Source organism: Raphanus sativus, chromosome 5 (genome assembly GCF_000801105.2).
Source record: "Raphanus sativus cultivar WK10039 chromosome 5, ASM80110v3, whole genome shotgun sequence".
NCBI classification, from domain to species: Eukaryota; Viridiplantae; Streptophyta; class Magnoliopsida; order Brassicales; family Brassicaceae; genus Raphanus; species Raphanus sativus.
The window spans coordinates 32160833-32188774 of NC_079515.1; the positions used below are offsets into that span (position 1 = coordinate 32160833).

A 27942-nucleotide genomic window follows, 5' to 3' on the forward strand; every position below is an offset into this window, starting at 1 on the left:
GAATTCCCTGGCCTGAGAATGGTTTTGATGAAGTCTCGCACTACGCTAATATCTACTACTTAATCTTGATGGCAAATAATCGTGATCTGGCTCAGGCGACTCGAGATGCTATCCCTTGGACGGTATGGTATTTGTGGAAGACTAGAAACGCTATCCTGTTTGAAAGTAAGGATATCATGCCTCCAGAAATCACAGATAAAATTCGGGAGGAAGCTGGTTTCTGGTCTTTAGCACAGCAAGTAGACCAAGAGCGGTTAAAGGAGGAAAAAGCTGCTTCCAAGGATCTATCGCGACGCTGGTACTCTCCAATCAGAGGTTGGCTTAAATGCAATGTAGGTGTGGCGTGGGATAAGGTTACTAAGAGAGGTGGTGGAGCTTGGGTAATCAGAGATTACAGGGGTAAAGTGATTCTGCATAGCAGAAGAGCTTTCTCCAATGTTAGGTCTCTGCTTGATGCAAAATTTGAGGCTCTGCTCTGGGCTGTGGATAGTATTCGAGACCACCGGCTAAATCATGTTATCTTGGCGGTAGAAGATAAGACTCTTACAGGTATGATATTGCGTCCGAAAGCTTGGCCTAACTTTAAATTCTACTCGTCAAAGCTTTTGGAACGGCTCTCAGCTTTAGAATGGTGGAGAATTATTTTTGAAGACAGACATTGTAATAGAGGGGCGTTCCTCATTGCTCAGAGCGTCACAAGAGGTGGATATGTCCGATCTTATGTGGCTTCTGGTGCACCGCTTTGGTTGCATGAACTTTTTGGAAATGAGGAAAGCTCTCCCTCTCTTTAGAATCTGTCGTGGGAAGTATATATTGTCTGACTTGTAGGAACTTTTTGGGAAGTCTGTTAGTGTTCCCCTGGTTTCGGTTCCCTGTGTTGGACTTGGGAAGTTTGGATATTGTATTCGTCTCTTGTAATTGGTCTGTGACCTTATGTTATTCTAATATAACCTTCAGATGAAAAAAAAAAAAAAAGAAATATATTGACTTCCCCCCCCCCCACACACAGTAGACCTTATTTGAGTCCTAATGTGAGAGTGCTAACGATGAGTTTTATTTACAAAATTAGCAAATGAAGTGTTATATATTATAAATCATTGAGTAAGAATGTAAGATACGCAATGATACGCATAAAGGACTATCTTAAGCCGAAGAAGGTGTTGGGGCTTTCGGTTGATGTCAAGGAAGAATGAATTGATAATGTCTCCGAGTTATAACCACAAGAAGTGCCCCAATTATATAGTCAACCAACTGACCAAGTGTCACTGTTCCACCGTTATTCCACTGTCCACCCTTCGATTCTACACCACCTCAATTTGACATTTTCTTTATTTATTTTTTGCTTTTTTTTTGTGACAATTGTTTTTTTTTGCTTAAATCTTATTATTTTGTTGTTATTGTTTTGTCTTGTTTTCTTCTCCAAATTTGTCTACCTTTTTTATTGTTTTTTTGTATTTAATATCTGACGAAATATTGTTTATTGTGCTATCGATCTTTGGTTCAAACTGAGAAATGTAACTATGTTAATTCAATTTAAGAAATGTTTTATTAGTTTTGGAAAAGACATGGGAAGCATAGAATTAGGAATAATTATTACTTCATTAATTTTGGAAAAAACAATATTATTTAAATATAAGTTAATTTAATTACTTTAGTGATATGGAATTGTAAATAAGTAATAAATTTAAAGGATAATTTTTATCTACAACTTATAAAAACTATTTTTTTTTTCTAAATGACATAAATAAAAAAACTATTATTTCGTCGTAAGCAGTAGTACATACATAACATATCTATACTATAAAGATATATACCAGACCATGGTGTCGTTCATATGATGTATAGTAGTGATATTAGAGGTAAGAGAGACATCTTGGACATTTGTTTGTAAAATTGTGTCTAGGTATGTAAAGTCAAAAGGGAGACACTGTAGGGCAATGTTATAGTCCCTACCCAATTGAATTTTGTATACAGTCTCACAATTTATTCCATCGATCTCTCTCTCGTTCTTGTTGGCTGGCTCTGTCCTCAATGTTTCTTATCCCTTGCCTCCTACAACCCACATGATTTTGCTTTCACAAGAACATAAATCTTATAAGATATCCTAGTTTGAATCCAACCAAGAAATTTGGCTTTATATGATCTCAAAGGTTATGATCAGGTTAAGGGAAAATATATTACTGTATAATCTTTTGTTTTTTTTAATTACGTTGAATTTATACGTAGAATCTACTCACTAACTTTTTTTTAACGCATAAATAGTCAACCTTAAGTATGATCAATAAGTAAATTAACAAATTAGAAAAGTATAGTCTCGTGAATTTAATACCATAAATATCTATACGTACGTACATGTAAATGTTTTAAAATACACTTAATAATACGGACAATATAGTCATCATTTGGTCAAACCCAATTAATCATTATATATAGTTATACTCACCAAATTATAAAAACGTACCGTGTATATATATATATATAATTTTCTCTATTAATTTATTAGCCCTCCAAAGTGTCCATACTCCATATAAATCATTCTCCATGTACCTCTACCATCCATAACATTCTTCAAACAAAACCCAAACTTCAGAAGAAAAAAAATTAAAATAAAATAATGGCGATAAAGAGGTCATCTCAGGCAGCATCAATAAAGGAAATTTTAAAGAGATGCTCGAGTTTAGGGAAGAAGAAGAACGTCGCCGGTTGCTACTATAAACAAGAAGATGTTCTTCCTCAAGACGTGCCCAAAGGTCATTTTCCGGTTTACGTTGGACCAAACCGAAGTCGGTACATCGTTCCCATCTCGTGGCTCGAACACTCCGAGTTTCAAACGTTGCTTCGATTAGCCGAGGAAGAGTATGGTTTTGACCATAATATGGGTGTAATCATACCCTGTGATGAAGTGTTCTTTAGGTCTCTAATATCTATGTTCAGATAAATTCAATCGGGGACTGGAGAATCAAAGAAGGATGGCTTTAGTTACAAGATGATTGATTATTTTTTTGTGATGATTAGAAGAAGCAATCTCTATATTTTTTTCCTTTTTCAAAAATTAAAGTTTGTAGTTTTTTTCTTTCCTAAAATATTTTGTAGTAGTTGGGTGGGCTGGGAGACTTCTTTTCCAAGTCAACGTTAATGGCCAACGTGACATGTAGACTGGTGATCTTGAGAAGAGTAGCGATAATTAACTCTCCTTCTTCATAGTAAATGTTAAATTTATAATTGCACTGGATATCTATTATACTAAAACAACAATATAGTCTATTGATAAATATTCTCTGATTCTGATCCATGAAAAAAAAGAAGAAATAATTTTCATTGATAAATATTATGTTTTATTTATTTAAAAAAATATTCTATCAAATTAAATTGATATTAAACACAAATATGATTATAAAAAAACTTAAATATCAAAATTAATTAAAAAGGTTAAAACAAAAATATATTCGCACTTTCAAAAAACGGATCATAACCTAATTTATTCTATTAAAACATGAGTATGATATATTGATAAATGTTACGTCCAAACTTTCTTAGGAAGGTTGTATTGTTCCGGTTCAGATCAAATATCTCAAAGTAAAAAGTTAGTCGAAGGGAAACAAAGATTCTGTATGTCTTCACACAACTAAACTACACATGATGCATCATACAATGTCATTGGCACAATGCTATATATATGTTCAAATAATAAACCAAACTGAAACTATATCTTGTTTGATTCAGGTGATATACAATAGGTACAGACTTATTATGATTTTCTAAAGTGTTCCGGTTAGCGTTAAACCGGTCTAAGAAATGGTAGTAGAAATGATAGTAACAGGCTTTTGGATGGGTTTAATGGGGTTTAGTTCTTAAAGCCCTTTAAGGGTTTAAACAACTTCAGGTAACACAATAAAACCTGATTTTTTTTTTTTCACACTCACGCGAGAGTACGGTCTCAGACCCTAGTTTCAATCTTCGCCGTCAAGCATCTCACACCAATGGGTCGTGTCATAAGAGCGCAACGTAAGGGAGCAGGCTCCGTCTTCAAATCCCACACTCACCACCGCAAAGGCCCCGCCAAGTTCCGTAGCCTCGACTACGGCGAGAGAAACGGTTACCTCAAGGGCGTCGTGACGGAGATCATCCACGATCCCGGCCGTGGCGCGCCCCTAGCTCGCGTCGCCTTCCGTCACCCCTTCCGTTACAAGAAACAGAAGGAGCTTTTCGTCGCCGCCGAGGGCATGTACACCGGACAGTTCTTGTACTGCGGTAAGAAAGCCACTCTCGTTGTCGGAAATGTTCTCCCGCTTAGGGCTATCCCCGAAGGAGCTGTCGTCTGTAACGTCGAGCATCATGTCGGTGATCGTGGTGTGCTCGCTAGAGCTTCTGGTGACTACGCTATCGTGATTGCACACAACCCTGACAACGACACTACTAGGTTTGTTTTTTTTTTTTGATTCAGACATAACTGTTTAGAATCTGTCGGTTTCTTGATTGATTATATGGTTTGATAGGATCAAGTTGCCGTCTGGTTCGAAGAAGATTGTGCCGAGTGGATGCAGGGCCATGATTGGTCAAGTAGCTGGTGGTGGAAGAACGGAGAAGCCGATGCTAAAGGCGGGAAACGCTTATCACAAGTACCGTGTGAAGAGAAACTCGTGGCCTAAGGTTCGTGGTGTGGCTATGAATCCAGTGGAGCATCCTCATGGAGGAGGTAACCATCAGCACATTGGTCACGCCAGTACGGTTAGGCGTGATGCACCACCAGGGCAGAAGGTTGGTCTTATTGCTGCTAGGAGGACTGGTCGTCTCAGAGGTCAAGCTGCTGCCTCTGCCGCCAAGGCTGAATAGGTTCAATAAGACCATCTCCGTCAAAGTATTGTGAGCAAAGTTCTCACGTTTTCCAAAAAGAAATAAATATTATAATATTAAAATGCAGTGAACCTGTATCGCAAAGGGTCTCCGTAGTGAACCGATATCATGACTGTATCGTGGGCCTCACGACACGTGGCGGTCCACGATTGATTGTTTGATTAATTTTTTTTTTTAAATAAACGAAAAAAATAAAAAATTATAAAATAGCATTGGAAATCGGGAAGGGAGTCTCATCAATGAAGATGCTCTTAGGAGAAATATATATTTGTTTTGTTTGAGTTTTGCTGCGTCTCCTTTTGAACCTCCTTGTGTTCTGAAATCTAGTTGTTGTTATAATCTCAAGAATAGCAAACGAAAGTTGCTACTGTTTGCCCATATGAGGTTTTGTTATCCTGAGTACAAGTCAGCCGGATATGCACAGCTTTGGAGCTTTCATGCTATATAGATCTTGTGCTGATTGAAATTGAAACCATGGCAATATAATTTCCACATTACAAAAGCAAGGATAACACAGAAACTAAAAGACACGTACAATCACGACCATTCATGAATTTGTTTAGCCTTCATGTCCAAGAATATGTATCAAGCAGGTCAGCAAAATCCATCCCAACCCTATTATACTACAGTTTGATCTGTCTGATAAATTACCTTTCTGTTTTCTCTATTACAACTTGAGAAGCTGAGATGTCCATCAAGGACACAAGTAGAGTTTTGGTTTGATAACTAGATTAACACAATAGAATCTCCTGAAAAGTGGAGTGTTTTGCATGAGTGTGTCTAAGATATGTAATCCGTAACATACTTAGGTTGGGAAGGATCTAGGGAAAAACAGAAAAGACACATCTGGTGTACATTGTGTCTTTACACAAAAAGTCAACTCCAAAAAAGTAATGTTTTGATAGGGATTCTATGATATCCAAAACACATAATTTAAACCGAATCAAACCAATCAGAATTAAACAGAATCGAACCGAATTACTTCTTTTTTTCTTTTTTTTTTGTGTTGTCATATAAAAGATGCTTCTCAAAAGAAGAGAGCCGCACACTTTAACCTCTCTTCTCTTGATAGACGATCATCACCACATCCACAACAAGCGCCGGGAAAAGAAAAGATGGCGTCGAGAGAGCAAGTAAAGGCGTCGCACATTCTGATAAAGCACCAAGGATCTCGTAGGAAGGCGTCGTGGAAGGATCCCGAAGGAAAGATCATAATGACTACCACGAGAGAAGCAGCCGTCGAACAGCTCAAATCGATCCGCGAAGACATTCTCTCTGGCAAAGCTAACTTCGAGGATGTTGCCACTCGCGTTTCCGACTGTAGCTCCGCCAAACGCGGCGGCGATCTAGGTCTGTCTTTCTCTTCTCTCAAATCTCATAAGCTTACTAACAGTCGGATCTATTATTGGCACTTATGAGTAGTGTTTAGAGTATTGAAGTTCTGTTTCTTGATCAATCTAGAATTGTTAGCTCACTGATGAATTATGATTGGCTACTTAGATCATTTGATTCGTCTGCTCATAAACTGATGTTATATCTTAGATCATGAGTTCACTGCCAAATTAGAAATCTTGAATTGGTGCGTACAAATGTCTCTAAAGTTGAATTCCTTGTATATAGAGATGTTATGGTGAGAGTGTTGGGATGTTGATTGATTGTGTGGTCAGGTCCGTTTGGGAGAGGTCAAATGCAGAAACCGTTTGAGGAGGCAACATACGCACTCAAGGTTGGTGATATAAGCGAGATTGTGGATACAGACAGTGGAGTCCATATCATTAAGAGAACTGCTTGATCTCCTCCAATGTATCAAAAGTTGCCTGTTTTTTTTTTCCATTGTCTTCTTGACCAAAGATGAAGATAGAAGAATAATAAGAAAAAGCTTTTGCTATTGTGGTTTTAATTCTGCATGATTTTTGATACAAGCAAAAACATATAATAAAACAAGATATTGTATCTCTCAATTTCTTCTTTATAGCTTCAGAATAACACATCCCTGTTGCTGACTCTGACTTGTGTTATCATTCTGTGTGAAAATTTCTCAAGCCTGCTTTCTTGTAAACTGTTAGAAATTATACATTAATCCCAACACCTCGCTGATTCACGCCTAAAGTCTAAGCAATAGAAACAAGTCACTGCTATGTTTTGTTTTGTTGAATGAATCCCTTGTATGGACCTCTTTGAACATTGAAGTTTAAGTATGAATGAAAAATTTGTGTTACAAAAATAAAAAGAAACAAGTCACTGTATGTTTTGTTTTTGTTTTTATTTTTCCGAGAAATGTGGACAATGAGTTTTAGCTGCGGAAGAATTCTGCTTCCTAAATACGTACGTAACTGCTGGAGCTGCTTGGTGACTCCAAAACCAAAGAGAAGTTCAGTATAGTCGTCTCTAATATATAGCTTTCAAGGTGAGTCTTCAAACACAATTCACATTTCATGGTAAATCTGAGTTAACACACATTAATACACTAGTCAAATCTGAACAAAAGAAGCAAAACTGGTGCTTAGTTCTAGAACTAGCTGTAGTTTTGAATTTATACAGAATGTGAAGGATAACCTGAATACTTGATGCAGTATTTTGAGACTTTATTTAGTGACATTCTAGTGAGGTAGCCTTTCACTTGATGTAAGCAAAGGTGACTCTATGAGCTCCACAAATGCTTTCAAGAACTAACAATTAGCTGTGGGCACGGTTCAACCGGAGAGAATCATAACCAGGGCGGGCACACATTATACCATACATCATCCAGTGTCAGAGATTGTCTGATCATCATCAGAAAGAAAAGAGCGGTGCATAAGAAGAAGATATGTCAAATGTTTCTTCGTGATAATTTTTTTGGATGCACGCAACATTGTTTGGGTTTTGTACGTTGGTCTTCCTGTACAACATTTATTTACATATACATTTTGAGGAAGAAAAGTCCCTTGGGAACAGAAAAACGAAGTGAAAAAGAAAAACACAATTTAAATTTTTAAAAAGAAGACGAAAGCTTTTGCACCATTAATCCTGAACAGAACAACAAGCCTCTCTCCATGGTCAGGGTCAAACAGAGCATATGAGGCGCGTGTCAGGCACTGCGATCAAGCGCGTTGCTCTCGGAGCGGTAAGACCCATGACGTCGCTCATATCGAGCTCACTAGGTTTCATCCCGTCAGGCAACTTCCACGTGAAGCAGTGAATGATGTTAGCCACAGCCACCTCCATCGCATAAAGCCCAAGCTGCATTCCCGGACACGATCTCCGACCCGCCCCGAACGGTATAAACTCGAAGTTAGTCCCCATGAAATCAGGCATACCCGGTTCCATAAACCTACAAGGCCGAAACGCTTCCGGGTCAGCCCACAACTTCGGGTCACGCGCGATGGCGAAGGCGTTTATCATCAGACGTGAGCCTTTGGGAACAGAGAAGCCTTGGAGCTTTGTGTCCTCGATAGCCTCGTGGAGGATGAGCGGGATCGGTGGGTGGAGTCTCATGGTTTCTTTGAGTGTGCATTTTAGGAACGTTAGTTTCTCCAGGTGAGTATCATCCACGCGCTGGTCAAGACCCACGACCTCGGTCAGTTCTTGTTGGAGCCGTTTGAGTTCAGCTGGGTTACGTAGTAGCTCTGTCAAAGCCCATTCGATACCTGACGCCATCGTCTCCGTTCCTCCAAACATAACATCCTTCCAGTAATAATCAAGTAAAATAATAAAGTTAAAAAAAAGTAAATTAATATATCGAGCTACCATTTATTTTAGTTATCAAAACCGTTAAAAAAATTATGAATTTTAACTGCTCCTAGTTAATATTACTCGAAACTATCATTCATCCCAATATATAAACCATCAACTTCAAAAATTCTTCTAGTAAATTGGTCGAAATTGGTTTTCACATTTAAAATTTGGCTAAAATATATCGTTACAACTAAATTATCTAGTTGTTTATTTATAGAAATGTTAAATGGAATAAATGATTACTATGAAGAAAATCACATAGATAAAAAAGGTTAACGTTTTGGCTTACCATGACGAGGGCTTTGATATTCTCACGTGTGAGTTTTACGGCGTTCTTGCTACGATTAGTTGATGAATCCTCGCTATAAAAGGCAAGTAGATCATCCACCATATCAGTATCTTCATCACCGTTTACAGTCTCCCTCTTCTTCATATGCTCATCGATAACTTCATCGATGAACCCGTCAAGATCGTTACGTGCCTTAACAAGCCTCTTGTTTATCCCTTGAAGATCCAACCAGCCTAGGAACGGTATGAAATCCGCGATGTTAAATGCTCCAAATAGCTTAGAGAACTCTTGCAAGATCCTTATGAACTCGTCTTGTTCTGTCTCACAGGCCGCACCAAACGCCGCTCGGTACGTTATGTTCCGTGTCAATGTGAAAATGAGCTCTCCAACGTTTACGGGCTTACCGACGTTGCTAGACAATGACCGGACCATATTGTTTACTTCTTTACGGACCGATGCCCATGACTCGGCCCGTTTCCGGCTAAACACCTTCATGACGCACACTTTCCTCATCTGTCTCCAAAAGGGTCCGTAGGGAGCGAAGGCCATGTCGGCTAGATCGTAGGTTAAGTAGTTAATGGCTACAGTCACGGGCCGGTTCGAGAAGCTGATGTCTTGTACTTGGAGGACTTGTCGGGCCACGTCGGGTGATGTGATGGCAAACACGTGACGAAATCCCATTCGTAAATGGAACAAGCCGCCGTATCGATTGGCTAGCTTGGCTAGACCATGGTGTGTGAGTTGGTTCATCATTAGCATATTTCCAATTACCGGTAAGCCTTTGGGACCGGGAGGGTAGAGCGGTTTAAGCCATTGTGAGATGAGGTAGACTACAACTAGAAGAGAGATGGTCATGAGAAGAGCTGACGGTATGGGATCTATTACATGGTTTAGATTTTGTGATAATAGAGACTCCATTATTAGTCTGTCAAGTGTCAACTAATTTGAGATGATGTGATTATTAAGGCCAACGCTAGATTTTATAACCATAACTTGGCCCCATTTATGAGTATACTTTTATCATCTTAACAAAATAAAAACTTTCAAAGAGTGGACTTTTATGTAAAACAATGAGTTGACTTTTGCAAAATGAATAACTTTTTGTGGTAGATCATTTATTATACAAAAATAGTACTGCACTAGTATATGTATGGACATATTGTTTTGTGGCCATATCATGTGAACATTTTGTGATTATTCGGCATATCCCGTATACATTTTTTGTAAAGTGATTTCACACAAGTGTTCTTTTCAATTATTTTCGCTAAAAAATACTACATGATATAATAGAAATAATGATACTCCCTCTGTTTCAATTTACATGATGTTTTAGGTGTAGTTTGTTGTTTCACAATAGATGATGTTTTCATATATCTAGGCAACTTTATCTTTATCAAAAATAGTGTAGCCAATTATATTTTTAATATTTACTTTTATAATTAAATAAACTTATATTTTAATGTTATTTTAAGGAAACAAATAGATTTCTTAATATGTGTGCATTGATGTAAAACATCATCTAATATGAAACAGAGGGAGTATAATTTATGGTTAAATGTGGTATAAAAAACTACATTTAATGTTAATTTCTATTTTTGGTAAATTTTTAGAATATGATAATAAATAAAAAATTATGCAAGTTGATTGAATATATCTTAACTAAAAGAAATAATTTTTTTTATCTAAGATTATAGTTTAAAATATATAAATATATTCTTAAATATAATTAAAAATCAAATTGTTTATTTTTTTTATTTCTAAATAAATCAAATTTTATATTAAAATATTGATATAAAATTTTTGAATATTAAGAAACACTATTTTAAAATATAACTTAAACTTGCTGCAGATGTTCGGAAAACACCTAATTACTATTATGTTTTAGCGTTTACGTTATTTTAACTATGATATATTGTTATTTTTTATTCATGTGACATGCCATTATCGTTAATAACTATTTCCATTTCCCATATCTAAGGTGATCTTACAAGTGAAAACGTTGTCTACGTGTGCATTTACGTACTTAGTAACGTGTTGAAGGAATGCACCAAACTGAAAATAAATGTCACTTAAGAAAGTACAGCCCAATCTCATCATATTTTGCTATAATCCAATTCATTCAAAAATTGATGGCATAACTAAGCAAAACTAAACAGAGAAGGCTAGTCACGAAGTGTCAGAGATCAACCATCTTTTATCGTCTATCTGGATGCAGAGCTATCTATGTGTTTCATAGAGCCATTCTGAATCTGTTTTTTATAGTCAATGACAAAAAAAATAAAAAACAGAGAGAAGACTAGTGCAAGGAGCGTGCGTACATATGGATGCCACGAGGTCTATTAATAAAATTATTAATTGTTACTAGAGTATTTATATATTATATCATGGCATTTCTAGAGTGACCAACTTCCTTGGCATGATTTGGGCCCCTTTCATCTATGTAATCACCTTTGTATAATATTCGATTAACTACATTCTCTTATATGTTGTAAAAGAACCAGTTGGTACGATATCACATTAAACAAACATAGGATTTAAGCCTTTGAATTTGCTCCAAAATTAATAGACAGTAATCTTTAGATTTTTCTTTATATAAATCTAGGGCTGGGCAAAATAATCGAACCCGAAGAACCGAACCGAATCCGATCCTAAAAAATAGTACCATATCCGAACCAAAATTAATTAAATATTTGAATGGGTTCAAATTTTTGGTATTTAAAAAACCGAAATCGAACCCGATCCGAACCGAAATATTTCGGATATCCGAATATATCCAAACTAGATTAATATACCTATATATTTTAACTATTTTAGATTTAACTTATATTAAAAGCATCTAAAATATATATAATACTTTTAAGTTGTCTAAAATACTTGAAAATATATATAAATAGTCAAAAGTACATGTCTAAATATTTAAAGTATACCCAAAACAACAAAAATACATAAAATATTTATTGATTCTCTATCCAAATATTCAAATTAAACTAATTTATATGTTAAGTTTTGGTATTTTGATACATGTTATTCAAATTTATATGTAATGTATTATTTTGTTTATAGATTTTGTGAAGTTTAAAGTATATAATGAATTTTAAAATTTTAAAAATAATTTAAATGGGTTATCCGAACCCGAACCGAATCCGCAAGGATCCGAATCGAACTCAAACCGAAGTATAAAAATATCCAAATATGGCAGAATTCTTTGATCCCAAAAACCCGAAATCCAAATAGACCTGAACCGAAACCCGAATGGGTACCCGAACGTCCACACCTAGAAGAAAGGCACACAAAATATCGGGGAAATAACTGCTAATCTTGAAATATAGTGAGAAAGAGTCAACTTGAATTTAATAGTTAAACTGACCTCGCCACTGATTGTTAGAATCTATACCACCGAGGTAGGGAACGTTCTCTACACTACTCTGCACATGAACCTTGCAGCAAGTGCTCCCACCACTCTGGATGCCAAACTCAGGGGAATCTTACATGTCTGTGCTCACTCAGGTGAACCTATAGGCTCAGCAAAATGCATCTCACTTCGTGACACTCAGTTCACACCATGTTGCTAAACGATCGCCGGATGGAACCATACACCAACTTCAGCCCAACATGCGCCGCAAAACGCCTTCTTGTTAGGCCGCTGCCCAAGGCCCAGCTAAGTACGACAATCAGAACCTCCCCACGCCCAAGGAAACCAAGTCTGCATAGATCTAAGCCCGTCCGTGTATAGCTGGCAAGCATCCACAACCTATTATAAACGATATATTTTTTCTATTATAAACGATAAAACAGATTACATATATTAAAAAGAAATAATAATTAATGTAATTATTTATGTGAGGCGTAAGGTTATTGCGACACATCAGTTTTTCACTTTTCTATAATGATTTGTGAAGATGAATATTTAAAAAAGAAAACAACAACAACTTTATTTCACGAATAGGGGATAGAGGTACATCAACCAATCTTTTCGGATGGTTAACGTTACAAAATAAAATAAAAAGTACAATGGGCTATAAACCCAAATTATTGAAAACCAAAGATTAAAACATATAACATAGCGTGGGTGTCTTGATTCTTGAACAATAAACATCAATAAAGCATATTGATAGTTTACCACTAATCTTGGATCTTTTCCATAACCTTAATTCTCGACTCAACGACCAATTTGCTAAGCTTAGCGACAGTTTCGTCAACCGCGTTGATTGAGTCAGTAAAACCTCCCAATTTCTTCTTGATTAGTTTCAGTTCATTTTTCGTGTCTCTCTCGCTAGCCTCGTCAGGAGTATCCGCGATCTCCAACATCGACTCTATCTTATCTAAAAGTTTCTTGACTAAGTTCATTATGGTCGCCATCGCATCTTTGTTGACTTCCAAACCTTTCCCAATCTGTTCTGCTATATCTTTCTGTTTCTTCACAGTGTCCTCCAGTTTCTGCATTGCAACCTCGGTCCCTGCCCATCCCACGGCAACGACTGGTAACGCTAAACCCGCAGCTATTGCACCTGTCACCAGAACTTCGCCCCCGAATGCAAATGTAGCCACCCCTATGAGAGCAACAACACCAAACAACACGCCGAAAAGTATATTCGTAAGTTTGCTATGTGCTTGTGCCGCCGCATATGCCGCATCAATCTTCTTTTTCAGATCACTCACTTGCTCCAGAAGGTTTTCCTGCTCCTTTTTGACCGATTCAAACTTAGCTATTAACTTGTCGCCATCAAAATCATGTTTCATGTTTTCAAACTTCTTCAGGTCCTCCAATGCTTTTTCATACTTGTTCTTAGTATTCCCACCATTTTCCGCCGACTCTTTGTCAAAGAGATCCACCGCGCGTTGAAGGTAAAGGTCGCCAATTGATGCGTTGTCGGCCAGTTTATCAACACTGTTGAAAAACTCTAAAGTCTTGATGGTATCCTCAAAATAGGCCTCCACTATCTTCTTTAGATCTTCGTTGTCCCACACGTCGCCTTCGATAGCAGTAATGAACTTTGCCACAGCTTGGCATGCATCAAGCAGATACTTGTAGAGCTCCGCGTATGATGTGTGTACGGAATAAGAATCAGTCTCGGCTTGAGCGTTGACCGAGTTCAACACTTTGTTAGCCCCCTCTTGAAGCGAAGCATCAAAGGATTTGAGCTCTGGGTGTTGTTCACAAGCAGCTTTGTAGGAACTAATGTTTGCTGAGTGAACTTCGTGTAGTGCCATTGACATTACTGAAAGAGAAAGAAATCATGAATAGGCAGAGATCTTAGAGCAGGTCCATTGGTAACGGTAAAAAAAATACAATTACCGATGTACATTTTATAGGTATCTATATGGATCCAAAACTTTCCTACCTAAAAAACCAAAACTCGAAAGAATCTGACCCAAACCCGATCCGAATACCCAAATGTCCAAGTCTACGACAGAGTTGTTCATACAAACCGAGCTTCCCAAATTAGAGAAGTTAACATCTACTCCCTAAAACATCTCTAAATTAGAGAATTTGAAGAAAAACAAAAAGAATTACCATAATATACGAACTTCATAAAAGATAATAATGAAAAATATTTATACTCCTTTCATGTATTAAAAAAATTTGACTTTGTTATCAGAAATATGAAACTAGAAAAAGAAAAAATATATGAGCAAAATCTATGTGTATGTAAAGATACCCATCTTATAATACTTAAAATCTATGAGCTAGAGTTGAAGAAAATGAGAAAATTACCTGAACTTGGATTGGAATTTTGACTGGAGGAGGAAGATGTTTTGGATGATTTGTTAGGCTAGTGATGTACAAGTATTTATAGGAGAAACCTATGTAGACTAGTTACAACTATGCCCTCACTAAATATCTATATATCCCCAAACTCAATGTATGGTCACACAAAGGATGTGATGTAAAACTATTAATCTTTTCGTTGGAATATCAATCAATCTAATGTCTTAATATCAATGAACTTAAGGCCTTTCTATATTACCTGATATCTTTGTACATGTCGGACGCATGAGCAGAGCCGTAGCAACGATTTTGAGGGCGAACAAAAAACTCGCAAAACACGTTTCAAGAGACTTGAATCCATGACCAAAGACGAGTGGAACATAGCATGATACCACTATGCTACTGAAACACATCCATATTTGAGAGCCGAAAAAGTAATAACATTTCGGAGGGCTGCAGCTGTCGCGTTTCTCGCGTCTACCACGCGACGCTCTGCGCATGAGTGGTAAAAGGGATGATGGTGTGCTTACCGCGAAAGAGCATAATCACATACATACATATATTTTCACCAATCACATTCGATTATAACTGATATGAAATTGCACATATGAATAAATTATTTACTTTGTATTGACATTAACGTATATGACTAACTCAATATTAATAAATCTCTACAAATACGAGTAGGGTTTTTTCTAGAACTAAATACAAGTAGAGGTTAACATAAAGATTTAAAAAGCTCAAATTTTTGTAATAAAAAGGTTATAATTGTTAACAAAATGATCCTAAACAAAGAGCATGACTCATTTTCTCCAAAAGTTGTTGACATTCCTCTCTCGTGATACCAACTTTAATTACGGAGATAATATCTACACGTTTACCAAAATTTATGACCGAAAATGACATTTCGCAAAAGAAAGCATATTATGAGAAATTGACAACAACAAAATATTCTCCACATTTTTTCTTGGTTCTTGAATAGATCTCCAACAAAGATGTATAGATGTAAAGCGAACCTGAGATTGTAAGCAATTGATTGGCTCTTAACATCTGCAGCAAAAAAAACTTCAGAAAGTTAGAGGTGGAATGTTTTTTCAAGTAAGCTAAGAGCATTTCTAATGGTGTACTATTTATTAGAGTCTTTAAAAAATAATTTAAAATTTTTATTTTTAGATTAAAAAAATAGAAAATATCAACCAATCACGGAACGCCACATGTTAAAAACTGATAATTTTTAAGATTAAATTTTTAACTTTTGGTAAATCCCATAAATTATTATAATGATTTAATGCTAAATTTTTTTTTTAAAACTCACATTGCGGATGCTCTAATCAGCTGATGATGGGAATACAGTCATTTACTTGTTTATTAAGTTTTATCATGCATTTTCTATTTGTTTCCGCCTGATTTAATTTATTTTCTTTCTTTTTTTGGGGTAAAATTTAATGAAAATAAAACATATTTTTTGGCTAACTCATTGGGCGACAACACAAAATGAATATATACTAGGACAGGAAATTCAAACCAGAACCAATTCAAAAATATCCAAACTGTAACGATGATATTTTGGATCCTTGTAATCGATTAAGAATATTGATAAAATGTGTTGTGTTCCAAAAAAATGACGTGTTTCTGGTAATTTAAATGGATTTTGATAAAAGTGACCGACAAGAACCCGAATGGACCAATCTACAACGAGGACTTTGGCGTGAAGCAATATTTATGTAGTTTTCTACAACGTCATCTCCTCTTTGTGCTCTTTAGCTCCTTCAATATATATAAAGGAAGGTAGGTTTCATATGGGTAGTGCATGTTTATGTCATGTAGCTGCTCAGTTTAATTAGATAGGCTAATTTATTGATTTAGAAGAGTATATAAACGAAGGGACTCGAGAGGGATTTTGATTGAGAGAAATCACGATGGAGATATTGGTGAGAATGTCAAGCATTGTGGTGTGCTTGTTAGTTTCTAGTGCTGTGTTGTTACTTTTGAGCTCAAGTTCCGTTCAAGGGCTGCGTTATGGACCCGTGAGAAGATTCTTTAATGGTACTGATCAATCTTCCATCGTGGGATCCGGAAAAGCGTTTGAAAATGGTATGGTGAGTGAACATAACAAAGAACGAAGAGTGCAAGAAAGTAATGGAGCAGGAGGAGGCTGCGGAGGCTGTAGAGGGAAAGAAAGAGACTGCGGTGGTTGCAAAGGAAGAGATGGGAGTCCGGGAGATGGGAGAAGAGGAGGCCGTGGAGGCATGGGTGGAGGACGAGGCGGCGGCAAAGGAAATGGAAAAGGTGAAAGAGATGGCAGTGGTGGAAATGAAGAATGCAATGACCACAGAAGGAAGAAAAGAGACGATAGAAATGACGACAATGTTGGCGTTGGTATTGGTATTGGCGTAGGAGGTGGCCCTAGCAATGGACCCTCAGTAGGTGGAGGTGGTGGTGGTGGTGGTGGTGGCGATGGCGGCGGCGGTGGTGGTGGTGGTGGTGGTGGAAATGGAGGTGGTGGTGGCGGTGGTGGAGGTGGAGGAGGTGACGCTGGAGGTGATGGAGGTGACGGAGGTGACGGAGATGGCTCGGGACGTGGATGGGGCGGTGGATATGGTGGGGGAGGCGGAGGAGGATGGGGATGGGGAGGGGACGCAGGAGTATGGGGCCCCGGAAATAGCGGTGGTTGTTGGTTTCCCGGTTGTAATAGAAAGTCACCGAACGGTCAAAACTAATCAAACATGCTATAACAATACATATTTTACAAGTCACTAGATTTTCACCCGCGCTTTGGAAGCGCGGAATATTTTACGATGAAAAATTTCACTAATAACTTAACAAATATTTTGGTAATTTTTAAAGAGTGTGTATTTAAAATATTTTTGCATTTAAATCAGTGTTTTTAAATTCAACCCGATTGTGATTATACCAGTTAATCCGGAGATCTGACAATTCAATTTAGGTTTTTAAAATATTTATTTTAAAAAAATCACTAAAACCCGAGACTAACCGATTGAACTGATGGATGACCGATATGTAATCTAATTGGATTTAAATTGAAATAGTTTCATATTTTGTAGTTTTATAATCCAAATTTTAAAGTTCATTATTTTGCAATTTATGAAATTATAACGTTTCTACAAAATTTTAAAGAGAAAATGATAGATATAAAATAACTAAGATTAATTATTGTATTGTTTGGAAACATTAATAGTAGTATAAAATATATTGTTTGGAAACATTGATAGTAGTATAAAGAAATAAGTATATTGTTTGGAAACATGGATAGTAGTATAAAGAAATGAACATTAGTGATTTAATATAGGTTTAACTATAAAGTATAAATGTGTATTTAATTTAAAAACTTACAAAATAAATGTTAGGTCCAACAGAATGTTTCTGTTTTAATAAGATAGATTGTGATTATACCAGTTAATCCGGAGATCTGACAATTCAATTTAGGTTTTTAAAATATTTATTTTAAAAAAATCACTAAAACCCGAGACTAACCGATTGAACTGATGGATGACCGATATGTAATCTAATTGGATTTAAATTGAAATAGTTTCATATTTTGTAGTTTTATAATCCAAATTTTAAAGTTCATTATTTTGCAATTTATGAAATTATAACGTTTCTACAAAATTTTAAAGAGAAAATGATAGATATAAAATAACTAAGATTAATTATTGTATTGTTTGGAAACATTAATAGTAGTATAAAATATATTGTTTGGAAACATTGATAGTAGTATAAAAAATAAGTATATTGTTTGGAAACATGGATAGTAGTATAAAGAAAGGAACATTAGTGATTTAATATAGGTTTAACTATAAAGTATAAATGTGTATTTAATTTAAAAACTTACAAAATAAATGTTAGGTCCAACAGAATGTTTCTGTTTTAATAAGATATAGATGGGTTTCATGACTATTGAATTACAATATGTGATTCTCCTTTATTTAGTTTTTGCGATGCTTATAATTGGATATTCAACAAAAATAAATTAATAATAAAAATATTTTGATTTGCTTCAAAGGTTATGAAAGATATACCCTCGAATTCTTAAAGTTTAGTTTTAATATGTAAAAACGTTAATTAGGTTGGTGTTGTGTTAAGTAAAGAGAAGTCGAAACTGGTTGGAACAATTTAATCAGAGGTTAATTATACTTTTTATATAGTGTTTTAAAATCCCAACCGGACTCGCAGTTGAACCGGTAAACCCGGTGATCCAATATAAATCCAGTTTGAATTTTTTGAAAAAACCAAAATTTAAAAATCCGTAAAAACTCACTTAAACCCAAAACTTGATACTGGTTAAATCTAAAGCTGTCAAATGGGCTGTCCAGAGCCCATTTGGGCGAAACCAACTGGACCATTTCGGGTTTGGTCTGTAATGGACGGGCCATATTGGACATGGTCCATAAAAATGCCCAAGACCAAAAAACCCATGTCCAAATGGACAGCCCATGGACACTAAAGCTGTCAAATGGGCTGTCCAGAGCCCATTTGGGCGAAACCAACTGGACCATTTCGGGTTTGGTCTGTAATGGACGGGCCATATTGGACATGGTCCATAAAAATGCCCAAGACCAAAAAAACCCATGTCCAAATGGACAGCCCATGGACACCCATTACATTTTTATTTATATTCATATTTACTCATAATGATTAATTTATTTGTACTTATATAAATTTTATAAAATCTGTAATTATTTATTTATACTTATATAAATTTTATAAAATCTGTAATTATTTATTTATACTTATATAAATTTTATAAAATCATTATATAACGTCATCATCATCACTAACATAACGTCATCATCATCACTACACATATCCATCAAGTACAGATCACTAACTTCATCACTAACATACACTGATACTCATACGTTAGAAGTTTATACTAAGGTCAAACCATAGAGACTCTTACTAAGGCTCACCTGCTTCGCAAGAGTGACCGAGAGAGAGAGAGAACGCCGGAGAGAGAGCCCGAGAGAGAGAACGTCGGAGAGCCCGAGAGAGAGAGAAAGCCGGAGAGAGAGCCCAAGAGAGAGAATGCCGGAGAGAGAGCCCGAGAGAACGCCGGAGAGAGAGCCCGAGAGAGAGAGAACGCCGGAGAGGAGAGAGGGCCGGAGAAACGGAGAGAGAGCCGGGGCGAGAGAGAGGTCGCCGGAGAGATGAATCGTCGTCGTCGCTTCACCGGAGAGATGGTTGATGAACCCACAAACACAGATCAAGCTATGGAGGAGAAGAATCGAGAATCGCCATCTAGGAGAACGGGGAAGGCGAGAGCAGAGAAGAAGAATCGAGATGGTTTCACCAAAACAAAAAAACCCATAATTTTTTAATAGTTTGGGCAGACCGAAGCCCATTTGGGCAGGACCAAATTGTCCATGGGTGAAATGGGTTTTAGGCCCAGTTGGACCATTTGTGATTTGGTTGTAACCATGGGCCGCCCATTACAGTCTGGACTGGTCAAGCCCATGGGCTGGGTGACCATTTGACAGCTCTAGTTAAATCACTTGATGAACCAATAGATAACTTTTAAGTTTTTTAGTTTTAATTATGTTTTTAGATTCTATTTTATAAAAAGTCATGCGTTTTCAACTTTTTGTCATTTTATATTCTATACATGCTTTGGAATTCAATGTTCAAAGCATTTTTCTCCGGACAAGGGGTTCTTGGTTTATGTTACCAGCGTGACACCCGAACCTCTGCCTACTCTCACTGTTTTTGTTACATTGATCCAGTGGGTCTATGACTCAAACCAGAAATCCGGACTGAGATATGGATTCAAACCGATCAAAGTCGTCAATATAAGTGGAACGAAGTTCAAAAGTGAGAACGCCTACGAGCTTAGCTTCATCAGTTTCGGTTTGATGTAGGAGATCTCTGGCCTTATCCGTCTTAAAACATATATTTAATATTTTTAGATGTAAACAAAATATGTAAAAGTTGAATGAAATTTGTAAGTAAAAAGTCTAATATCAAAATGAGACTGAGAATAGTATTCTCTCAAATTTGATATGTTACTATTCATATTCTTCTTCTTTTTCAAAATGAAGAAGAGATTCCCTACATTTTTTGATGTTTTTCTCAAAATGATATACCACTAGAGATTATCTCACTAATCAGTTCGAAAAATGGTAATATAAGAAATAAGAAAGAATAATTCATGTTGATTGCAAAAAAAACGATTACAATACTTTTCGTCAAGTAGAAGAAGTATAGTATTCCAAGGAGAAAACAAAATGATGATAACATAATCATACCAAACTAGCTTGATGACAAAAAAAAACATAATCATACCTAACAAAAAGTTTAAGAAATTTTTTATCAAAAAAAAAAGAAAAAAGTTTAAGAAATTTATATTATTAATTAACAAAAAAGCACACAACAATACATGACACATGACAGCCTATATGCCCCATTTATATAAGATTTATCCTTCCAACCAATCAGGATGCATATGCAAATATTACATCTCCACACCAAACACAAGAACATAAAAAGCTAAACTTAAAAATAATAAGGGGGAAATAATACTAGTTTCATAATTAATTTTAATTTAATACATATTGATATCATTAGCCATGATGGGCTGGTTAGAATAATAAACCGAACCACCCCAGTGATTGACGCCGTTTATCATATCATCGTAGTATCCGTCGCTACTAATCCCAACCGTACGATCATCGAATCCACAGCCGTCGATCAGATCGACACCGCCACCGAACCCTCCACCGTTCGTCGTCGTCACGAGATCGACGATCTCGTTTAAAGACTCGAGTCTAGAGCTCAGCTCTGCCATCTGAGCCGTTAGAATAGAGTTCTCGGCTTGGATCTTCATGTGAAGCTGAGATGTGACGGTGAGGCTCGTCAAGATCTGACGGTTGTCGCTTGAAAGCTGGTTGATCTGAGCCGTTAGATCGTCGATGTGTTTTTGTTTACGCATCCTTGATCTACGAGCAGACTCGCGATTCGATAACATTCTCTTACGCTTTCGCTCGTCCACGGCGACTGCGTTCGGATTACCGCCGTCGGAAGAGCTAGAGCTCCGGTACGTACTGATTGATGACGCCATTATACTCCGTCGCAAAAAGGTTTAAAAAAGAAAATTACAAGAACAAAAAATAAAAAAAGACAAATCTTTTGTGGGTTTTTTTAAATTGTCTGAATTCTGAAAATAATTAATAAGATGTAAACTAATTTAATTTAAGGATTAGAATTCAGGCCTAAGGGTTTTCAGCAATTCATGAAACGTTGTAAAACCAGTAGAGGAAGACGACGGAGAATGATTGAACGAGATGGGTTCTACGGCGGAGAGCAGATTTAACCGTGAGCCCAGAGAGCAAGATTTCGCAGAGAACCGGAGTCATTAGTTTCCGACCATCAAAGTTTCAGTTTTAAAGTGTTTTTCCTCGGTCTGAGTTTTGTTATTGATGACGGAAGAGAGAAACAGAGGAGAGAGAAGAAACAGAGGAGATCTCTAAATATAAAGAACCAAAGAAAAACAGAGGAATATGGTGAAGGGGAAAGAGGTTTTTGATTAAGGGTTTGTGGTAGATTATATAGAAACCAAATCTCAAGCATCCACTTGATTTTTCTTTTTCTTTTATTCAGTTTGTTTAAGGAAATAAAGGAGGGTGGAAGAAGCGCGGGAGCACCTCCATGGTAAATTCTCAAAATACAGTGAACAAAAATAGTAATATAACAATTTGTAAATGCAAAGACTATATTTTTTTCTAAACTAAAATGTCTATCTTAAAACTTAAGATACTCATGGTATATTTTGCAAGTTGAATACTCATCTATTAATTTCTTATTAATATTTTATTATATTCTGAGCAACTCATAAAATATTTTGGATGTGTTGTTAGTAAGAATACTAGGAGGATGATTGGTTAGAGAATGTAATGGTAGAAATATTAGTGTGAAATTTAATTTATAGGATCATAGATTTGTAGTTGTAAGAATTAAATTAAAATGAAAAGAAACGGGCCTTGTGGTCAAGTGGCAGTGGACGGGCCTGGAACACCAACACGTTTCAGGTTCGATCCTCCTGCTATGCGAAACTAAGTCACATTGTTCTGTTCACCTAACGCGGATATGGGTCCATGCTTTAGGACCCATTTGAATGCCCAGGAGAATGAGTCCATCCGCGGGCTTGCGACTCCTCCGGGGGTTAGGTCTGGTTCCAATAGTGACCCGGGTTTAACCCTTTTGTTTTACAAAAAAAAAGAATTAAATGAAAAAATAAGAAGAAAAAAAATTCTTACAGCGATATCTTTTTCTTACAACTTACTAGGAAATAGTATTTTAGAAAATAGAGTTTATATATTCATTTTGTTTAGTATTTTGGTTGTAAGTTTAAAATTAAACTAGAGTTTGATCAAAGCACCACATGGATCTTAGTTTTATTTTAATATCCATCAATATTTGTTTTATATGTTTGTATCTGATATTGTTTAACATTTATCCATATTAAATATCTATTTTTAATAGACATTTTAAAATACAACAATTCTATAATGTAAATACAGCAATTTAATTCATTTTCAAACTATATATATATTGTGTAAGTGGGTCTCCTATATATTTATCTTATTATATATGTATTGTCTAATCAAAATTTGACAACAGTTACCCTTTTTGATCAGTTCCCCTCGTGCGGCTTTTAGTTACATACAGTTGGTAATTATTTGTTAATAATTCACGTCACCTATTTCTACTGCAGTTCACGACGACGTTTTCAACGAGAATCTCTTTTGTAGATCTGCACCGTACGAAACCACGTGCGTTGCGAAAGCCATGTTCTCAAGGGACGGCTCTTAATATACATCAAAATTCAAATTAAGAACAAACGAATAATTATCTGGCAGGAAAAAGTAACACTTCGAAAACAATATAAATGTTATTGACACTCAACCTCTAAGCATAGCCAGGGGACATAATCACATGATTCACATGGGGCGATAGCGCATTTGTTCTGGAACTTCATAACATTTTTTCAATTCTATACACAATTAACAATCTACTAAAACTCAGTCCTTAATCAGAGATCAAATGACGAGTGACGACCAACTAGAGTAGGGTTAGGTGAAATACATATTGGTAGTAATTATCTCATAAGTTTATTTAGTACAATAATATGTCAATTACAAGACATTAAATGGTGATAAAAAAGGAATGAATGAAAATAACAAATTCCTTTTCATTTCTTACACTATTTTTCGACAAAAAAAATTACACTATTTATTAAGAATATATTAATGTTCATATGATTTCTTTTCATTACTCATTTCTTAAAGAAGTAGAACAAAAGCAGTCCTTAACAAATTATAGAACAATAAGTAGGGTAACATATATTCCTTTTAGTTCTTATTATTTTCCTATTTATTCTTATTGTTATTTAATGATCGCCAATTAGAGTCACATAACTATGTTCTAAAACAAACAAACAAACTTCTTAGAAGCTATTCCTAAATACAATATAAAGGATTTCTTGTGAAATATTTTAAGAGCTGTATAAATATTCTGTGGTATCTATAGGAGAAAATATAGATAATATCATTCAGAACGTCCTTTAATTATTCACCATGTATTGATGATCTTTATTTGCCAAAAACTGCATATATTGTTATTAATTAATTTTATAAGTTTCGTACCATTTTAACAGAAACTAGAACTTGATCTGTGCCTCTATGAAGATGTTTGATTTTAATTGTGTTCAACATAAATTCATAAACTGATGATTTATAAAAAAAATCTCATGTATATTTTTTTTATGTTTTGTAATTTGGCAATTTAGTTAATCTCATGAAAATGTTATCTCTCTTTAATACAGGTTATTTAGTTAATATTCATACAATATTAATAATGATCAATATATGAATATTGATTTGGTTAGATAAACTTTGGAATTGTAATTAATTAATTTAAATTAATTTTAAATACAGTGACAAAATCTGTATATAAAAAGAAATACAAAATACTTAATTTATTGTAAAAGTAATGACTAAATGTGTAAATAAAAGAAAATATTAAAAATACTGCTATCCATATTTCTGAAAAAATCATTTAAATTGTTATTCATACTTTCAAATAATATCTAAATGTATTTCAGTTTTAATAATATAGATTTTAAACTAAGTGTGTTGATTACGAATGACGTCCCAGTTTACGTATCAAGTATTAAATATAGGAATATATAATGTATTTCTTAAAGATAGTAAGAAAAGAAAATGCAAAGTAGGTTGGAAGGGTCCATCAAAATATGGCATACTCTTATTTAGTTTTTTTTTTTCCTTTCCTATGTACAACCAGCATATCCATATTAATAGTATTTATCTAATAGGTTTATTTAGAACGATATGTTAAATCAAATTATTTATGGAGTTATATTCCAAAATACCACAAAACTTCATATTATTATATAACTGAATATAAAATGTATCAAAAGGGCTGCTTAATGACTTACAAAGAGGTTGGCTCCAACTCTGAGCAAGAAAATAGAATAGTGGAAAGATGAGGAGAAAAGTAACTGTGTATAAATTAAAAAATAATGCCACTGCATGCAACCACAACCCATAGGCCAGCCCTTAACTTGGACCATTCCTTTATTTTTCTCAATTAGTTTAAAATTGGTAAGAAAGAGATGTCAAATAGATATTTGGTTTCACTTTAACTTGAGGAATTAATATATAAAAATTCCAATGATGTAATTGATGGGAATATTCCCAAATAACGACTGTTTTTATATTCATTGAACGTCTCTAATAAAGTTTAAACATGTAATGGACATATCAATGATATCACTTAGCTTATGATTATTGAATTTGATAAATTATAGATGTCTTATAAGTCAGCATTTTTGGCAAATTATAATAGCTACTCTCGAAAGCTTTATATATAGATATACAACCTAATTATAATTTAATTACTAGAGTTTTATCCATACAATGCTCAGTATTTTGTTATTTTCAGTTAGTTAAATTATTTAAATTATTACGTGCTTTTTTGTAATTTAGTCTATAAAAAATCTGAGAGTTTACAAGTCATTTCACGATTTTTTCTTTTTGCTAAAAGTAACAATCAAATTGCACCTCATTTTAAAGTTTTTTGGATTTCAGATCTTAATTGCAAAAAGAATTTGAAAACTTATTATCATTCTAGGTTTATAGAAAACAGTCGTCAATACAAATTAAAAATATCTACTCACGGGTATATTTGTACTATAGGATAAAATGTTTTAAATTTTTAATAATATTTTATTCTTATTAAACCAGTTATAATAAAACTATATGATATAAGTTTAGTATGTATTGAGTTGATTTGAACTATTTTATATTTTTAGGAAAAAAGATCATCCTAAGAATGCATGTAGAATATGCATAGTTTTATGTGTGTTTTTGTATACTTTTGTCAATTTTATTTTATAATCTATAAAATTATTATATATAAAATTATTTAATTCTTTTTATCATTTGATTTAGTAATTTATTATTGTTATATAATATACTTATATAAAACTACCAGTAGATTTTTATTTTTGTATTAAACTTTGACCCCATATTAATTTATATTTATACTTAATATTAACTTAGTACTTAAATTTTTATAAATTATTTGAATTGTAAATTGAAAAAAATTATAATATTTGTTGTACAAATATACAGCTATGATTTAAATTAGAAGATATTATAAATTCATTAATTTGTGTTTTAGTTAATTAGTAGGCTGTGACAATAAGATTCTTAATGAAAATATAAAAATATAAATATTTACAATGATATAAATCATAGATCACACATAAGAGTAAGAATCATTCTATATAGTAATTCTGAATTAATAGATATAAGGGTAAGTATATATCTATCTAGATGAATCCAATCCGATATATTGGATTGTGAAAAATATTTTTCAAAATATATAAATCCTATGAAATGTGATAATATTACTAAGGTAGCTAAATATATCAAATTAAAAATATAAACATATATAATATTATCATAAAAATTAATATATAATTTATAATTTATTTATTTCTAAATAGTATAGATATTTGATATATTATATTTTAAATGTGAATTAATGTTCTTTAAAAACGTTAAAAAAATTTAATCGCATATTTTGTTTTTAAAAGTATAAGTTTATTTTTTGATATAAACATAACTTCTATACTATTAACTAAAATTAATTAATTATACATAATTGTTTTAATTTTTTTTATATATTCTAAGTGCAAATACCTTACCAAAAACTCCGTATGAGAGCACTGTTCAAAAAACATTTGGAGAGTATTAATATTTGTAAATGTTTTTGTAAATGCTTATGTAATATATGTTGATTGGATAATAACAAGTATAATGCTTTGGATAATACTCCTCAAGTTTGAAAGGTGATAGAACATCTGTTTGAGATACATGTTATTATAATATTTTATCTGTTTTATTTTATTTATCGTTTTAGGTTTATTCATACAAATTAATAAAAAACTTAATTTTGTATATTTTCAAAATAAAAACATCATTATCTATATATCTAACGATATTTTAGTTAATAAAAAAATAAATAGAAAAATATTATTAATAAATTTTTCATTGAAATTATAAAATAACATTTATTTTTTGAAACAAAAAATTTAATCTATAACAACAATTAAACTAAAACGGGAGTATAAGTATACTTAAATAAAACACCCCACAAACAAAGGAGGCTACTTCACCACTAAGCAAAGCCTCTTTCAAATAGGAAAAAAATAGCTTTAAATTACTTCTGTTTAAGATCTGGTAAAGGATTACAGGTCATACGCTTCTGTTAAAAGTGATTTGATTCTCTGCATCTTTAAAAGTAAAAAAGAAAAACACACGGCTGTCGTCTAAAGATTTTTATTAGGTCTTGGCAGACGAAATTGATTTTGTTACGGTGAAAAAAGTATTTTTTTTTTAAATATGTTTTGTTATGTTACTTGAAATTTATTTATTTATTTTGGATTACTATGAATGTTCCATACTTAATATTTATAATTTCTGTAGATTCAAAGAGAATCAACCCTTTTATACTATCACTAGGCTAACAACATTTTGGGTGTAACTCAAAATTTGAATTTATACTAGATTATGCTTTCTAAGCAGTTTATAATAGTTAATTTTAATTTAATAAATTTTATTTATTTAATTTTTTTATTTATATAGGTTAAACACCTTGATTTTTAACAATAAATACATTTAATTTTATTTGAGTTAAAAATTATTGAGTTTTGAAAAATAATAATTTCAAAACAGATTCTTATAACTTAGTATAAATTGTGATGCAATTGAAAAATAGAACAACCTAATATAACGAGGGAATTGAACCAATCTAAGAGGGGTTAGTGGGAGAT

At 34.1% G+C, this 27942-nt stretch overlaps 7 protein-coding genes and 1 long non-coding RNA gene across 8 annotated transcripts; 4 read left to right on the forward strand and 4 right to left on the reverse strand.

The window, feature by feature from the left end:
• Nucleotides 1-2487: 2487 nt before the first annotated feature.
• On the forward strand, nt 2488-3232 carry LOC108860262 (protein SMALL AUXIN UP-REGULATED RNA 10). Its single transcript, XM_018634159.2, has one exon. The coding sequence runs from the start codon at nt 2615-2617 to the stop codon at nt 2936-2938; it is 324 nt and encodes a 107-aa protein (XP_018489661.1). The 5' UTR covers nt 2488-2614; the 3' UTR covers nt 2939-3232.
• A 670-nt stretch (nt 3233-3902) lies between these two features.
• On the forward strand, nt 3903-5249 carry LOC108857703 (60S ribosomal protein L8-1). Its single transcript, XM_018631714.2, has 2 exons — nt 3903-4420; nt 4497-5249. The coding sequence occupies exons 1-2, from the start codon at nt 3981-3983 to the stop codon at nt 4831-4833; spliced, it is 777 nt and encodes a 258-aa protein (XP_018487216.1). The 5' UTR covers nt 3903-3980; the 3' UTR covers nt 4834-5249.
• A 643-nt stretch (nt 5250-5892) lies between these two features.
• LOC108857360 (peptidyl-prolyl cis-trans isomerase Pin1) lies at nt 5893-6859 on the forward strand. The gene is made up of 2 exons (XM_018631340.2): nt 5893-6204; nt 6522-6859. Exons 1-2 carry the CDS (start codon nt 5970-5972, stop codon nt 6644-6646), a joined length of 360 nt encoding a protein of 119 aa, XP_018486842.1. The 5' UTR covers nt 5893-5969; the 3' UTR covers nt 6647-6859.
• Nucleotides 6860-7661: 802 nt separating this feature from the next.
• LOC108860066 (cytochrome P450 84A1) lies at nt 7662-10257 on the reverse strand. The gene is made up of 2 exons (XM_018633972.2): nt 8858-10257; nt 7662-8517 (listed from the first exon to the last, which is right to left on the reverse strand). The coding sequence occupies exons 1-2, from the start codon at nt 9773-9775 to the stop codon at nt 7897-7899; spliced, it is 1539 nt and encodes a 512-aa protein (XP_018489474.1). The 5' UTR covers nt 9776-10257; the 3' UTR covers nt 7662-7896.
• Nucleotides 10258-11947: 1690 nt separating this feature from the next.
• On the reverse strand, nt 11948-15330 carry LOC130512907 (uncharacterized). The gene is made up of 2 exons (XR_008946534.1): nt 14827-15330; nt 11948-12608 (listed from the first exon to the last, which is right to left on the reverse strand). It is a non-coding gene; the product is annotated as an uncharacterized LOC130512907 (long non-coding RNA).
• Nucleotides 12764-14731, reverse strand: LOC108857567 (UPF0496 protein At3g28270). The gene is made up of 2 exons (XM_057011382.1): nt 14574-14731; nt 12764-14076 (listed from the first exon to the last, which is right to left on the reverse strand). Exon 2 carries the CDS (start codon nt 14072-14074, stop codon nt 12980-12982), a length of 1095 nt encoding a protein of 364 aa, XP_056867362.1. The 5' UTR covers nt 14075-14076; nt 14574-14731; the 3' UTR covers nt 12764-12979.
• A 1032-nt stretch (nt 15331-16362) lies between the features above and the next one.
• Nucleotides 16363-17445, forward strand: LOC108859974 (glycine-rich protein 23). Its single transcript, XM_018633875.2, has one exon. It carries the CDS (start codon nt 16487-16489, stop codon nt 17285-17287), a length of 801 nt encoding a protein of 266 aa, XP_018489377.1. The 5' UTR covers nt 16363-16486; the 3' UTR covers nt 17288-17445.
• A 3465-nt stretch (nt 17446-20910) lies between these two features.
• LOC108862577 (bZIP transcription factor 2) lies at nt 20911-22246 on the reverse strand. Its single transcript, XM_018636749.2, has one exon. The coding sequence runs from the start codon at nt 21640-21642 to the stop codon at nt 21127-21129; it is 516 nt and encodes a 171-aa protein (XP_018492251.1). The 5' UTR covers nt 21643-22246; the 3' UTR covers nt 20911-21126.
• Nucleotides 22247-27942: the final 5696 nt, after the last annotated feature.